This window comes from Xenopus tropicalis, chromosome 3, assembly GCF_000004195.4.
Source record: "Xenopus tropicalis strain Nigerian chromosome 3, UCB_Xtro_10.0, whole genome shotgun sequence".
NCBI classification, from domain to species: domain Eukaryota; kingdom Metazoa; phylum Chordata; class Amphibia; order Anura; family Pipidae; genus Xenopus; species Xenopus tropicalis.
Window position 1 is genome coordinate 98,865,200 of NC_030679.2, and position 12,816 is coordinate 98,878,015.

Below are 12,816 nucleotides of genomic sequence, written 5' to 3' on the forward strand. Positions count from 1 at the left end.
GTTAATCAGATTACACAAATAAACCACCCTCAATTGCTTATGCAAATCCATATTCCTTAAAGGAGAAGGAAAGGCTAAGTCACTTGGGGGTGCTAAAATGTTAGGCACCCCCAAGTGACTATGATCGCTTACCTTGTACCCCGGGCTGGTGCCCCTGTTAGGAGACAACAGCACCAGCCCACCATTAAACATAAGTGGTTAGAAGTAGGAAACTGGCCCATAGCTAGTGTCTGATCAGTACACGCCCTAGATATTTAATCCTAAAGGGTGAGCCCTTTTTTTGTTCTTGCAATCATTGTCATGTGTTGGAGACCACTGGCTATTTTGAGGTGTGTGTTGCAATGACATATCCTAATGTATTTACATTGACATTTTTGTTTTAATGCAATTTCAACAGAAATCAGGACTCAGAAGTCTGACTCTTCTATGCGGCTATTCTAAGAGGCAGATGGTCTGTTCCTTTAGAAGTGGTAACTAAAGAAGCTCTGCTACACAAAAGACACATACTGCCACACCAACTGAATGACAATTGGTCATTATTTTTCTAGTACAAACTGAGGCCATTTATATTACAGGAATACACAATACACTGTGTATAAAGTACATTCCTATATTTTCTCTGTTGGCTCAGTGGTTAGGGGATTAGATGACAATGGTTTGATGAAATAACATGTATTCAAACAATGCACATTTTATTTTATTCGGCTTTTATTCACACATTTTCAAAAAAATCATAAATCAATGTACTTTATTGCATCACAGGCCTTGTTTGGCACCTTGTCAGTATTTAAAAGCAGGGTATTATGGTTAATAGATTGATCACTTTACCTTATACATATCTTTAATCTACCCCTTTACAGATGGAGTAGTATGTATTAGTGCATCTCACACCATTAACTCCACCACTGCCCCCTACCTAATGCCGCATAAGTGCAATAGACTTTGGATGACCTAAGCTGGCACCTCCATACTGCCATTTGGTGAGTGAGCAGAGGCAGATGCTAAGGCACTTGTGTTGACCCAATATATACTGCTCCATCTTTATATAATAAGTGCTGGCAAAGAAACCTAATGTTCTGCTACAGACCGAAATTTGTAGCACCCATGGATCTTTTACTGAACACATTCTTCTTTAATTTAGACATTTGATACAAATGGGCATTTTATTAAATATATAATCATTACCTGTAACACTGTCCCATGATACCTTCTTTATTTTGGCAAAAACAAGATGGCAGTTAAAAAGCTGAATAGCGATGTCATAACACGACATAAATACTAAAAATTTGTGACACATACAGTAGACCTGTGCAGATCCTCTCAGCTCATAGAATGCACCTTATTTCATATTAAGAAAATCTATTTATAATATTTATAAAATAATAGCTTCTAAATGCCAATCCAGATCCAGTGGAGCATGTAAGCAAGTCAGGGCATCATACTCCCAGACTCCTGAAATATATTCTTGACATTAGTTCAACAAGTAAACTGCTATGCTTGGACTCCACATGTCTGTGTAGCTCTGTTTAATATTCAATATATAGTATACTTCGTATACAAAAAAGAAAAAAAAAAATCCATCAAGCAGAAAACATACCTTTAAAGGATCACTAGAACTGCAGAACCCTAAGCAAAATCTTTTGAGACCGCTTCTACAAAGTTTGGTGCAGACATTAGAATGCCAATCGTACAAATAATAGTGAAGACAGAGAAGGCCATAAGACACAATCGGTCTACAACGGATGCAGCAAATTTCCATTCATTACAAATGGATTCATCATCGTCCTGGTCTCGAAATCTGTTAGCAATATACCGCAGTTCCTCTAAAATCTTGCTTAAGTCAGGATCACCCTCAGAGTGGTGAACATTGTGAAGGAGATTTTCATCGTCTGTTGGAGAACAAGTCATCCTGCCGCAGATTACACCAGAATCCGGAGTGGGTGTGCAGTGGATGCCTTCCAGACCACGGAAGCCAATGTATAGCATGTTGCCATTGCTGGACTGCTGCCCACTTACAGTGTTAACATCCACACTTGTCATGCTACATCTGCGCTCTTTATGCTGACAGACTGGCCTGACTTTATCTTCCCCAGGTCTTTTCATTCTCAGGAACCAGGCACACCAGTTTAGGAGAATTATTCTAGTCTACAAGTTAAAAGCAAGCAATGTATTATAAGCATCAAAGGCTCGAGCAATGTTTTATAAGCATCAGTTTATAACTTATCTACAGGGCACCAATTTTTATAATGGTTGTAAAATAAATATATTTTATGCTGCAATGTGCATTATATAAAAAAACTGTATGTTGGAGAACAATTATGAAACATTTATTGTGCTAACCAGTGCCTGCTAAAGTGATTCTTATCCTGACACCATAGTAAGAGAAACCCGGCTGTCTGAGGAAATATGAGACATGAGTTGGTCTTCTTTATTGTTTTTAAGCTTTCACTATCGGTCATGTTACATTAGTAGTGCAATGCTTCCATTGCCTGATACCTCTTACAGCTTATTCTTTTGACAAGTGTGACAGGAGCCTCACTTATTCCCATGCATTACAATTTGCTTCATCGCTATAAAGATAGATTTTTTGTTTTGCCAATCTTGCCATGATTTGGGCTGCACAGGCTTATTATATTAAATGCCGCAATTAAATCAAAATTACATCCATATTGCTGCTGTTATATTTAGGCTGCATATGCCAAATAACCAGTACAGGTACTTCAAAATGCACATGTTTTTGAAACAACAAACAATGCCACACTCTAAAACAATATCTTCAAAGAGAGAATTTTTTATCTGATAACAAAAAAAGGCCCTTGGGATAGAAGAAAATGATGAAGTCGAGGTCTTCCCCAAGGGAGTTTTAGTCCTAGTTACTCTTCTGATGCCACTGACTAAGTGTTTCATCATTTCCATTTACAAGTTCTTTATGTTTAAGTACCCCTAATTTGAATTTTCTTGACAAAAGTTTTACATTTAAAAATGCATTACAGTGAGAAAGGATAATGAAAGATCAGATAAACAGTTTGCATTTCACCAAAAGGGTAGCCATAATATAGACTGAGAATTTTATATTTGGGTTTGAATACTATTTGTTGTTGTCATTATATTGTATATAATGACAGTGTATTATTACTCCATCTTTCCTTTTTGTAAGTAGACTAAATTGATAGCAACAGTTGTATATTTCTTTTGACAATACAGAAGTGCCTATGTTTTTTTTAACTTTAATGTGCTGGTTTAGTCTTCAGAACTTACCCATTTTGGCATGTTCCCACCATGTGGATCATGGTGATGATATTGCAGGACAATAACTGTGACAACCACTGACAATCCAACAATAATCATTGTGCTGGCAAAGTATTGTGCTGTAAGCAGAGAGGGAAAAATCTGTTGAGGTTAGATCATTCACAGAGCTAGTAGAGTTAGCCAGAAACCAAAACCTGCCCATTGTCTTGTTCACATAGTTTTCTTTTGTGATTCCTACTTTGTTCTATTCTTGGAATTAATGCTTACTACAGGGCCTATTTATATTTATTGTGTGGTGTAAAATTATTTAAGGAAAGCAGTGTAATTCCCAGTGTAAAATAAATTGCATATTGTGTATTTTCTTTTACAATTCATAATTGCACATTTAGGGGGGCATTTACTACCTCTCAAGTAACCAGGAACAGCAATATGCCGCTCTTGGTAGCTTTAAGAGTCAAATTTCCAGTTGTTAAACCACTTCTAGTGCAGACAGCGCGATTGCAAAAATACATTAGTAACAGCAAATTTTAAGATGAAGAGGAAAAGAGGAATGGGTTGTTGCAAGCAGAAGCAGTTAGTATTCTTACCTATCAGTGGAACAGAGTCTGAGGTTGCTGGCATAATCTCGGCCACCAACAGCATGAACACAGTGAGGGACAATAGGACTGTTATACCTAAAACAAACATTAGGTGTGTTAAGCGCTTCACAAAAATGAGATATTGGGTTGTATTTACAACGCCATTTTTTGCACATGGTGCACATGCTCCCTAGCTTTCGTACTTCCTGCTGCCAGGTGCAACTCTTTCCACCCTATTTAAAACAAATTTACAGATTAGCACCTGATACTGAGTATGTTGCATGCACTAATGGCTCAGAGCCTTATCTGGCATAAATGTGCAGTACAGTTGTTCTCCAACAACCTAGAGACCAAGAACAAGAAATATATGAATTGCATGATAATTGGTGACATTTTGTGCACATTATCATGCACAGAGCTTACAGCTGATATTATTAAATTACCCCACGTGTTTTCCCATTTTAAATACAGCATATATAAAGAATTAATACGGCCAGCTGTTCTTCTCCAAACAGGCAGTACCAATCATTGGTTTAATACAGCAACACAGTAAACTAACAACTATTTGTTAAGGTAAAATGCAGCCTTTAAAGAACTGTACCATGAAAAGTGTTCAAGGAAACAAGTGAATACGTTCTTTAGTTTTATCCTATCTGTTTCATGTAATTATTCATTATAATATGATAGTTACTTAAAATCAGAGCATGTTACATTGATGACCAAATATAAAAAACCAGTAGCATAAATTAAAACTATTATCATATATTAGAGACCATCTCCCATAGAGTCCATTTTAATCATTTTTTTTTAATCATTCCTTTTTCTCTGTAATAATAATAAAACAGTACATTGTACTTAATCCCAAATAAGATATAATTAATTACTCCTTATTGCAGGCAAATCAATCCTATTGCATTTAATCAAAGTTTAAATTAATTTTTTAGTAGACTTAAGGTATGAAGATCCAAATTACAGAAAGATCCCTTATCCAGAAAACCCCAGGTCCCAAGCATTCTGAATAACAGGCCCCGTACCTACATTTGCATTTAAATTATATATATATATGATGGAATGATTTAATAAACGGACTACTTATATAATTTTTGCCGTGAGTGCTTTCTACATATTGGTTATATATATATATATATATATATGTGTGTGTAGCTGAAAGGATCACTCACACATGATAAGTCAACTGCCTGGGTGCAAATAAACAAAATAATATATCAAAAAAGTATTTCACTCAAAGCAAAAAAGTATGATTTAAATGCCTCTTTAAATAATAATTCCCTATTGGCATTTAAATAAAACTTTTTTTGCTTTGCTTATACAAATCCTGTTGAGTGCAATACTTTTTTTGATATATATATGCATGTACCTCCCATCAGGTATGTCTTCACAGCAACATTACTATTTTAAAATATTCTGCCCTGGAGATGTGGAGAAGGCCATAAAAATCATCTTTTGACCCCTTTTTTTTACCAAAACCATTGTATTCTAAACATCTTATTTGCAACAATTACAAATTCTGAAACTATCAATACATTAAATTTAAATACACACAATAAACACTATGATATTTTAGGTGTTACTGTCCCCATCAGGCTGCGGATGATTTTACTGGCTCAATCAAACTGCAGATAATGAAACATCTGCACAGAATAAAATTGTTTCATAAAATGCACAATTACAAACCTTAGTGAGTATAACAAAAGACGGCAAGGATATTAAAGGATTTGTATGGTTTAACAGCGCAAATGAAAGTCAGGTTTCCATTTTTACAAGTATTAGATTTACACATATAAAGGTCTGAAGGCAAATTGCTATGATGCAGTCACCCAATTAAGACAAAAGTGAAATATAACCCAGTTATCAATATAAAGTGCTGCACACAAATGGTTCCGACATTGTTAGAACTAATACTTGCCTTAGAAACTGGTGGAGCACTTAACACCTACAGTCATAAAAGCCTACAATATAAAAACAAACATAACATTGCAATGATAGTGTAGTATGTTAAATAAGAATAGACTTCAGAATTAAAAGCAAATATAAACTCGCAAGGTTAGTAGTAGCTCCTTTTTTCCCCAGATTTTATGTTGATGTTTTATGACTATATATGATAGGGATGCTGCCAGTTTCTGAGGCAAATATAAAACTCACACATATGGTACCTAAAAATATGAAATGGGATCTGTTATCCAACAAAAGCATTAATATTCCTAACTGAGGGAAGGCCATCTCCCATAGACTCCATTTTAATCAATTAAATCACACTGTTAAAAAATAAGTTTTCTTTTTCTATGTATTAATAAAACAGTACCTTGAACTTGATTTCAACTAAGAATAATCAATCCTTATTGGAGGCAAAACAATGCTATTGGGTTAATTTAATGTTTAAATAGTTTTTAGCAGACAAAGTATGGTGATCCAATTTACTCAAAGACCCCTTATCCAGAGCATTCTGATACTGGGCATAACATGTCCCGTACCTGTACTAGTATCTGGGTTATAGCAAAGATTATATCAACATTGGCAAATGAAGTTCGATCTATCTCCTGTCAGTACACTTTCCTAATAGTTGGCAAAGTACTAATAAATTGACATCAAAACAGAATGGTATGTAAATTATTTACAATGTGTTTGCTTTGAGCTTTGATGGGTGTTGGTAGTTCCTTAGGGAAATGCACTAAGGAGAATATTTTTGAAAATAATATTTTTTGTAATAGATTGTAAGCTCATTGGGGCAGGGACCTCATCAAAGCTGTGTGTTGAAAGCTCTTAAGCAATGATTTATCTATTGTTATTATATAACTTAATATAACTATACCCCTTTTTGTGTTCATACCTTGTAAAGCACTGTGTACAATTGTAATATATATTTCTGTATACTGTATATATAAATAAATACAATACAATACAAAAGTAAAAGATAATTCTCTAAAACTGACTCCATTTTTAACCGGCAGAAAAGCACTAAAACCACCACTTCTGTAAACCTTTTGAAAAGTGGGTTTAACCACCCTAGATATAGGAATTGACTCTTCAGGGGTGTAAGGGGATATAATTAGATTCCAGACTACCTCCACCACACAGACAATAGTAAACACAATAAGCAATCCTTTAGGAAACCGCTGCCTAGTTCAAAAATTATGCCAATATAAAATTTAGCTTATTACCTATTATGTAAGGCAGTGATCCCCAACCAGTGGCTCATGAGCAACATATTGCTTTCCAACCCTTTGCATGTTGCTCCCAGTGGCCTTAAAGCAGGTGCTTATTTTTGAATTCTTGACTTGGAGGCATAAAAAACAGGTGTACTGCCAAACAGAGTCTCCTATATGCTGGCAGTCCATATAGGGGCTACCAAATAGCCAATAACAGTCCTTATTTGGTAGCTCCAGACACATATTTTATGCTTGTGTTGCTCTCCGAGTCTTTTTACATTTGAATGTGGCTCACAGGTAAAAAAAGGTTGGGGATCCCTGATGGGATACCAGTAGGGGTGGTGAGTGGTGCTTATGCAGTACATTTACAGTAATTTACAAAACATTTTATTAATGGCCTTGATTAACCCACAATCAGTTTAGAAAGAGGAACCCATGAAGTATTTGGTCACTCCCCTCTCTTGTTTAACTTAGCAACGGACCCATTACTCTGGATTCTAAATTTAGCCACTCTTTATAGGGAAAGACCAAACCACCCTCCCCCCAATCATGACACTTTTCTCTAAATATGGAAAAGCATCAGGTTATTCCATTAACATTAACAAATATATGGTTATGATGCTAACACAAGAATATATTCCTAAATGGGGAACACATTTCCAACACTCTATTCAGTATCTAGGAGTTTCACTGTATTCATTAAAAACACCAAAATTGTTTTAGATACAATAAAATATAATCTATAAAATAACATTGTTAGAGTTGTTTACATTTTTTGTAAGTATTATGGCCTAATTCATTATAAACATATGGCCAATTCTTACATAAAATGTAACCTTAATTTATTTTTTTTCAAAAGCCCATTCTCACTTTTTAGCTTTTCTTCTCACGCAGAGCTTAGTGAGAAATCCATGGAAACACTCATCTCTGTGCAGCAGCAGCAGTCTTGTTGGCTGGATACACACCAGAGCTTTCTATAACCCACAATATTACAGCATATAATTGCAGCTACAGAATCGTTGATTTACAGTACCAGGGCTCATTTCTGATAGCAAATTATTTATAAAAACAATTTAAGCCCTCGGGCAGAATAATCTGTAATACTTTGCATTAGAGCAAATGGCTGCTGTGCCCCTTTGTACACCAGTACCCCTATACTTAAGATGTTACATGCCCTGTTCAGTGAGAAATTACCTTCTATTTTTAACCTGTCATTCCTCCCCACCCTTGACATAGTGCATCCATAGTGTTATGCCCCATGGTGCACCACCTGATGTATCAGAAAACAGTGGCAGTAAATTAGTAGGTTCAGAGATGCTGGGCATAGGAGCCAGTAGAGCAGGCCCATACACTAATACAAAGATCAGCATGACCCTGGCTAAGTTTCCCTTTAAATGTATATTCAACTATAAAGCTTTGATGTTTACAGTTTACTGCTTCTAATAGCTGTACATTTAAAATAAAATCCCTTAGAATTCAAAGGGCTGTGCAATTTCCTTATCATATCATAGATTGATGGTAGCTAATTATGGACTTATGATAGAAGATTGTACAAAATTGTAGAAGATGTAAGTAAAGCTCTATTTGGGAAAGATTTTCAAATTACACCTAAAACCACTAGGATAATGGGGCCCTTGCAGTGTTGCTTACCTTTAGTTGTGGCAGGATGCCTAGAAATTACATTTATCCAATTATCTCATCATAGTTTCTTTGATGAGTATATGTTTCCCTTTTTGTGACATTTATGCAATACAATGAGTTGCCACTTAAAACCAATTCCTTTTAGTCTTATTTAACATATATTTTTAAGATTGTGAAGATTTGAATATATTGTTTTGCTTCCACAGTCCTTGAAAGAAGAACAAAAGGATGTATTCAAATTATTGCTGCCTTTCAAGGTGCTTTCTTTAGTGTTCCTGATTAAAGGGTACATGTCTGTTTTTAGTAGAAAAAGGATAAACTGCAGACATGAGAAGATCTTGTGTGTTTCATCAAATTTAGGGTTCCACAATTATCCCTTTAAAACAGACACCCATAATAATAATAATAAGATTATGAAAAGTCAAAGATTATCCTTTTTAAAAATAAGTTGATGCCAGAGCATACACATCAAATAGTATATCCAGTGATACATTGAATAATTACCGACAATGCATTTTTCAGGTTAAATGGTTGGTCTGGTCAGTCTATAAAATCAATTCAGATATATCATATACTGTGTGCTGGCTCTGTGTATCTATATGTTATGTAGCTAAACCTATACTATAAAACCATGCACTTACAAAATCCAAATGCTGCAGGGCTAATTAGTGATTAGCTAAGATGTGTACTGCACAGCAAACAGCAAACCCTTCAACATTCATCAGTGCTGTTTATTACTCAACTGTGCAGCATGGGTTATATGACTGGTCTCTTTTAATTAGATGAGAAGGAAAACAGTAGGTAGTGGTTTCTCCTGTCCCATAAAACATGCAATTCACATGCAAACAATTCTGAACCACAGTGATATATGGCTTACCTATTTTGGGCTGAAAGCTCTGACAGCTTAAACTCACTTTCCTTTAGTCTACATATCTTAATGTCTGTTACAATAACAGCAAAGTAGGGAAGAGCAAATGTGCACAGTTGGGCTACTAGGGTCATCATTCTTGAGTTTTCCTGCTAAAAATGTAGGGTAACGTAATAAAAGTTGTGAGGACTGTACCAGGTCTAGAAACCCATAGCAACTACAAGATAGAGGTTAAGCATGAATTTATGCCATTATTTTACACTACAAATGGCTTTGTGAAATCAACTGGAAACAAAAAGCGACATGTAGAAACTTGCAGTTTACCTGACTACACAGGTTTCTAAATAAGATTAATACATGTGCCCCTGCCAGAGATAAATTCTCTTTAACCAGTATAAGTGATTTATAGCAGAAATGCTTAAACACCTGCAAATACCCTCAAGGTTTGTCCCTGAAAACAGAATTGAGGAGGAAGCAGAGAAGCAGAGAAGCAGAACGAGGCTGCAAAGTGCGTTTAATGGTAATGCATGTAACTACAAGTTTCGGACAACCACACTTCAAGAGGTTGTCAATTGGCGATCTATTTCTTGTATACATACATTATCAGAACTCTTGACAAAGCCTCTAGACCTAGAACACTTTTGTATGAAACCCTACTTATTTGGGTATATGCAAATGCTTGCACCGTGCTTGCATTCATCTGAATGAGTGCACACCCATGTGGAAAAACTGCACTCTGTTTCCCTGAGCTCGAACACAGGGCAAAAGACCCATGTGTAAGGGCCCTGAAACTGCAAATGACTGATAATATTTGGATGTTGTGAGTGTATTGCTAATGGTCAAATCTGTAAGTTCAAATCTAGGGTCAAATATAAGTTATAAGTTATTATTAAGGACACTTCGCGGTATAGTCGGAACCGACCAGAGCCATGTGCCCAATAATCTATGACTGTGTTTTCTATTCAATTTATGTGAACTTTACAGGAGTACCAAGAGCAAACTCTAGCCAAATTTTACTGCTTTATAATATCCATCTACTCATTTCTAACAAATGGGCCAATATAACTATAAATGTGCATGAATTGGCGCAAGCATATAAAAGATGTCCCATGATGATTCATGAAGATATATTGAGCAGTCATTTATGATCCAGCGGGGATATTTATTGTTAACTGTTATACTCAGGGTAAGGAGCCCCTCTGCTGCCTTTTCATTGTACAACTGGGTGTTTTTTATGGATAGGGTCAAGGCCTTTTTTAATGTAAGTATACAATAAAATACAATAAAAAGATCGCAAGTTTATGATGTTCATGCCTATTTGGGATAATCGATGGAGTGTTTTCAGCTGAATGATAGCTCTAAGGGCTTTTACACATGCATTTGACGCATATTCAAGACATATTTGTCAATTACACATTTGAGAGCACCCAAACACATCAGCTAATTGATTCAGTAATATTCCTTCTGGTGGTGCTCATGTGTGTTCAGAATTGTGTTTTGTTGCACTTTTGCGGCTTATCATTTTTTTAGACACAGCTTTATTTTCTATCACTTGCCTTCAAAATACTGTAGATTAGAATAAAAGTTGGAATTTTAAACTAAGAAAAACACACATAGTTGTGTTGAAAAACCCATATAAATGCAAATGTATTTATTTTTTTGTGTGCAGCATACATTTGTGCATGCATAAAACACCCATGTGTTCCCCCTTACACTACTACCAAGAGCGCACTGGAATGAATAGTTGAACCTGGGGCTCCATCCCTGTGTCTTACTGCAGATAACAAATGAGCTACAAATTGTGTATATCCACTATGATCTCCAATGACAGCAGTATCCTAGAATCTGTTCTTTTTTTAATGATTTGTCTCGTCCCCGCTTTTTCTTTTTGATAGGTTAATAAGTTTGCAAGTAGGTAGGTAGTTTGACCCAACTGGGCATTTTAAAAGCACAATAACCCCATCCACACAGACATGCTCTTGAATATTACTATGAATATTACTAATGAAAATACAAACATAAGAGTTTATAAATTATTCTTTATCTATATTATTTATTATCCCTTTCAAGATGGCAGCAAGGGGCGAGCAGGCGTTCCGGCCTAGAGGCTCTGTACTTCAAATCCAGCCCTGACTATAAAAAAATCCTACATTAGTGGAACACGTCAATCTAAGATGTTATCCATGTTTTTAAAAATATGTAATCTCAAACTCACAGAGATATGTAAATAATTTCTGTTTTAGGAAAGCCAACTGTCATTCTAATGCTCGATATTTACCAAGTGAGATCTTCTCTCCTGAGTCTGCGGGAAGAAGGAACACCAGCAGGGCTAGAGCAGATATCAGCACGCAGGGAATTAGAAGGTTAAGTCCGTAGTATAAAGTTCTGCGCCTCATTATTATTGTAAATGTCACGTCAAGGTATGGTTCCTTGCAGCATTCATAATAATTCTCACTTCTTTTTCCAGGAACACCTGCATAGAAAGTATTGATTTGCCTTTAGAAACCATTTGATTTTCTTTACTGATTTAGCCTAATGATTTTTAGCCATTACATAGACAGCTAGTTATTTAAAGGAGAAGGAAAGGCTAATAAAGAGTTAAGAGTGTAAGACTATGAGGAAGCTTCCTGCTGATTGGCTCAGATCACACATTCCTAACGGGGGAGCAGGAGAGGGGAGAGAGGAGAGAGCTGCATGTCTCTGGCACAGGAAAACAAACAGACAAGAAATCCTGTAGCTTTCTAATAAAGCTTACTAAGGGGCACATTTACTAAGACACGAATCTGAACCAAATTGGAAAAATTCCGATTTGAAAACGAACATTTTGCGACTTTTTCGGCGTCTTTACAACTTTTTCGTTACCAATACGATTTGCGCAAAAAAACACGAGTTTTTCGTAGCCATTCCGAAAGTTGCGCAAAATTGCCCGATTTTTTCGTAGCGTTAAAACTTGCGCGAAAAGTTGCGCCTTTTTCGTAGCGTTAAAACTTAAAAGGTGCGACGTTTCGCGCAAGTTTTAACGCTACGAAAAATCGGCAGATTTTGCGCAACTTTCGGAATGGCTACGAAAAACTCACGTTTTTTCGCACAAATCGTATTAGTAACGAAAAAGTCGCGACATTTTTCCGAAAAAATCGCAAAATACCGATCATTACGAAAAAAACACAATCGGACGCATTCGGCCCGTTCGTGGCTTAGTAAATGTGCCCCTTAGTGTTTACCTTTCCTTCTCCTTTAATGTAGCTCCTAAACTAACATAGTCAGATCTTACATAACTGGCTACAAAAATACGTATGAGTACATTTAAATGACT

The 12,816-nt window shown here is 35.9% G+C and overlaps 1 protein-coding gene across 2 annotated transcripts in view; it reads right to left on the bottom strand.

The window, feature by feature from the left end:
* Positions 1 to 679: 679 nt before the first annotated feature.
* chrna7 (cholinergic receptor, nicotinic alpha 7) overlaps positions 680 to 12,816 on the bottom strand; it is a 64,738-nt gene continuing 52,601 nt past the window's right edge. For both annotated transcript variants that reach the window (XM_002937671.4, XM_012971196.2), the window contains 4 exons: positions 11,782 to 11,976; positions 3,837 to 3,923; positions 3,259 to 3,368; positions 680 to 2,145 (listed from right to left, as the gene is read on the bottom strand). In XM_002937671.4, the coding sequence (XP_002937717.2) occupies positions 1,627 to 2,145; positions 3,259 to 3,368; positions 3,837 to 3,923; positions 11,782 to 11,976 (911 nt within the window). In that variant the 3' untranslated portion in view covers positions 680 to 1,626. The remainder of the gene's footprint in view (positions 2,146 to 3,258; positions 3,369 to 3,836; positions 3,924 to 11,781; positions 11,977 to 12,816) is intronic.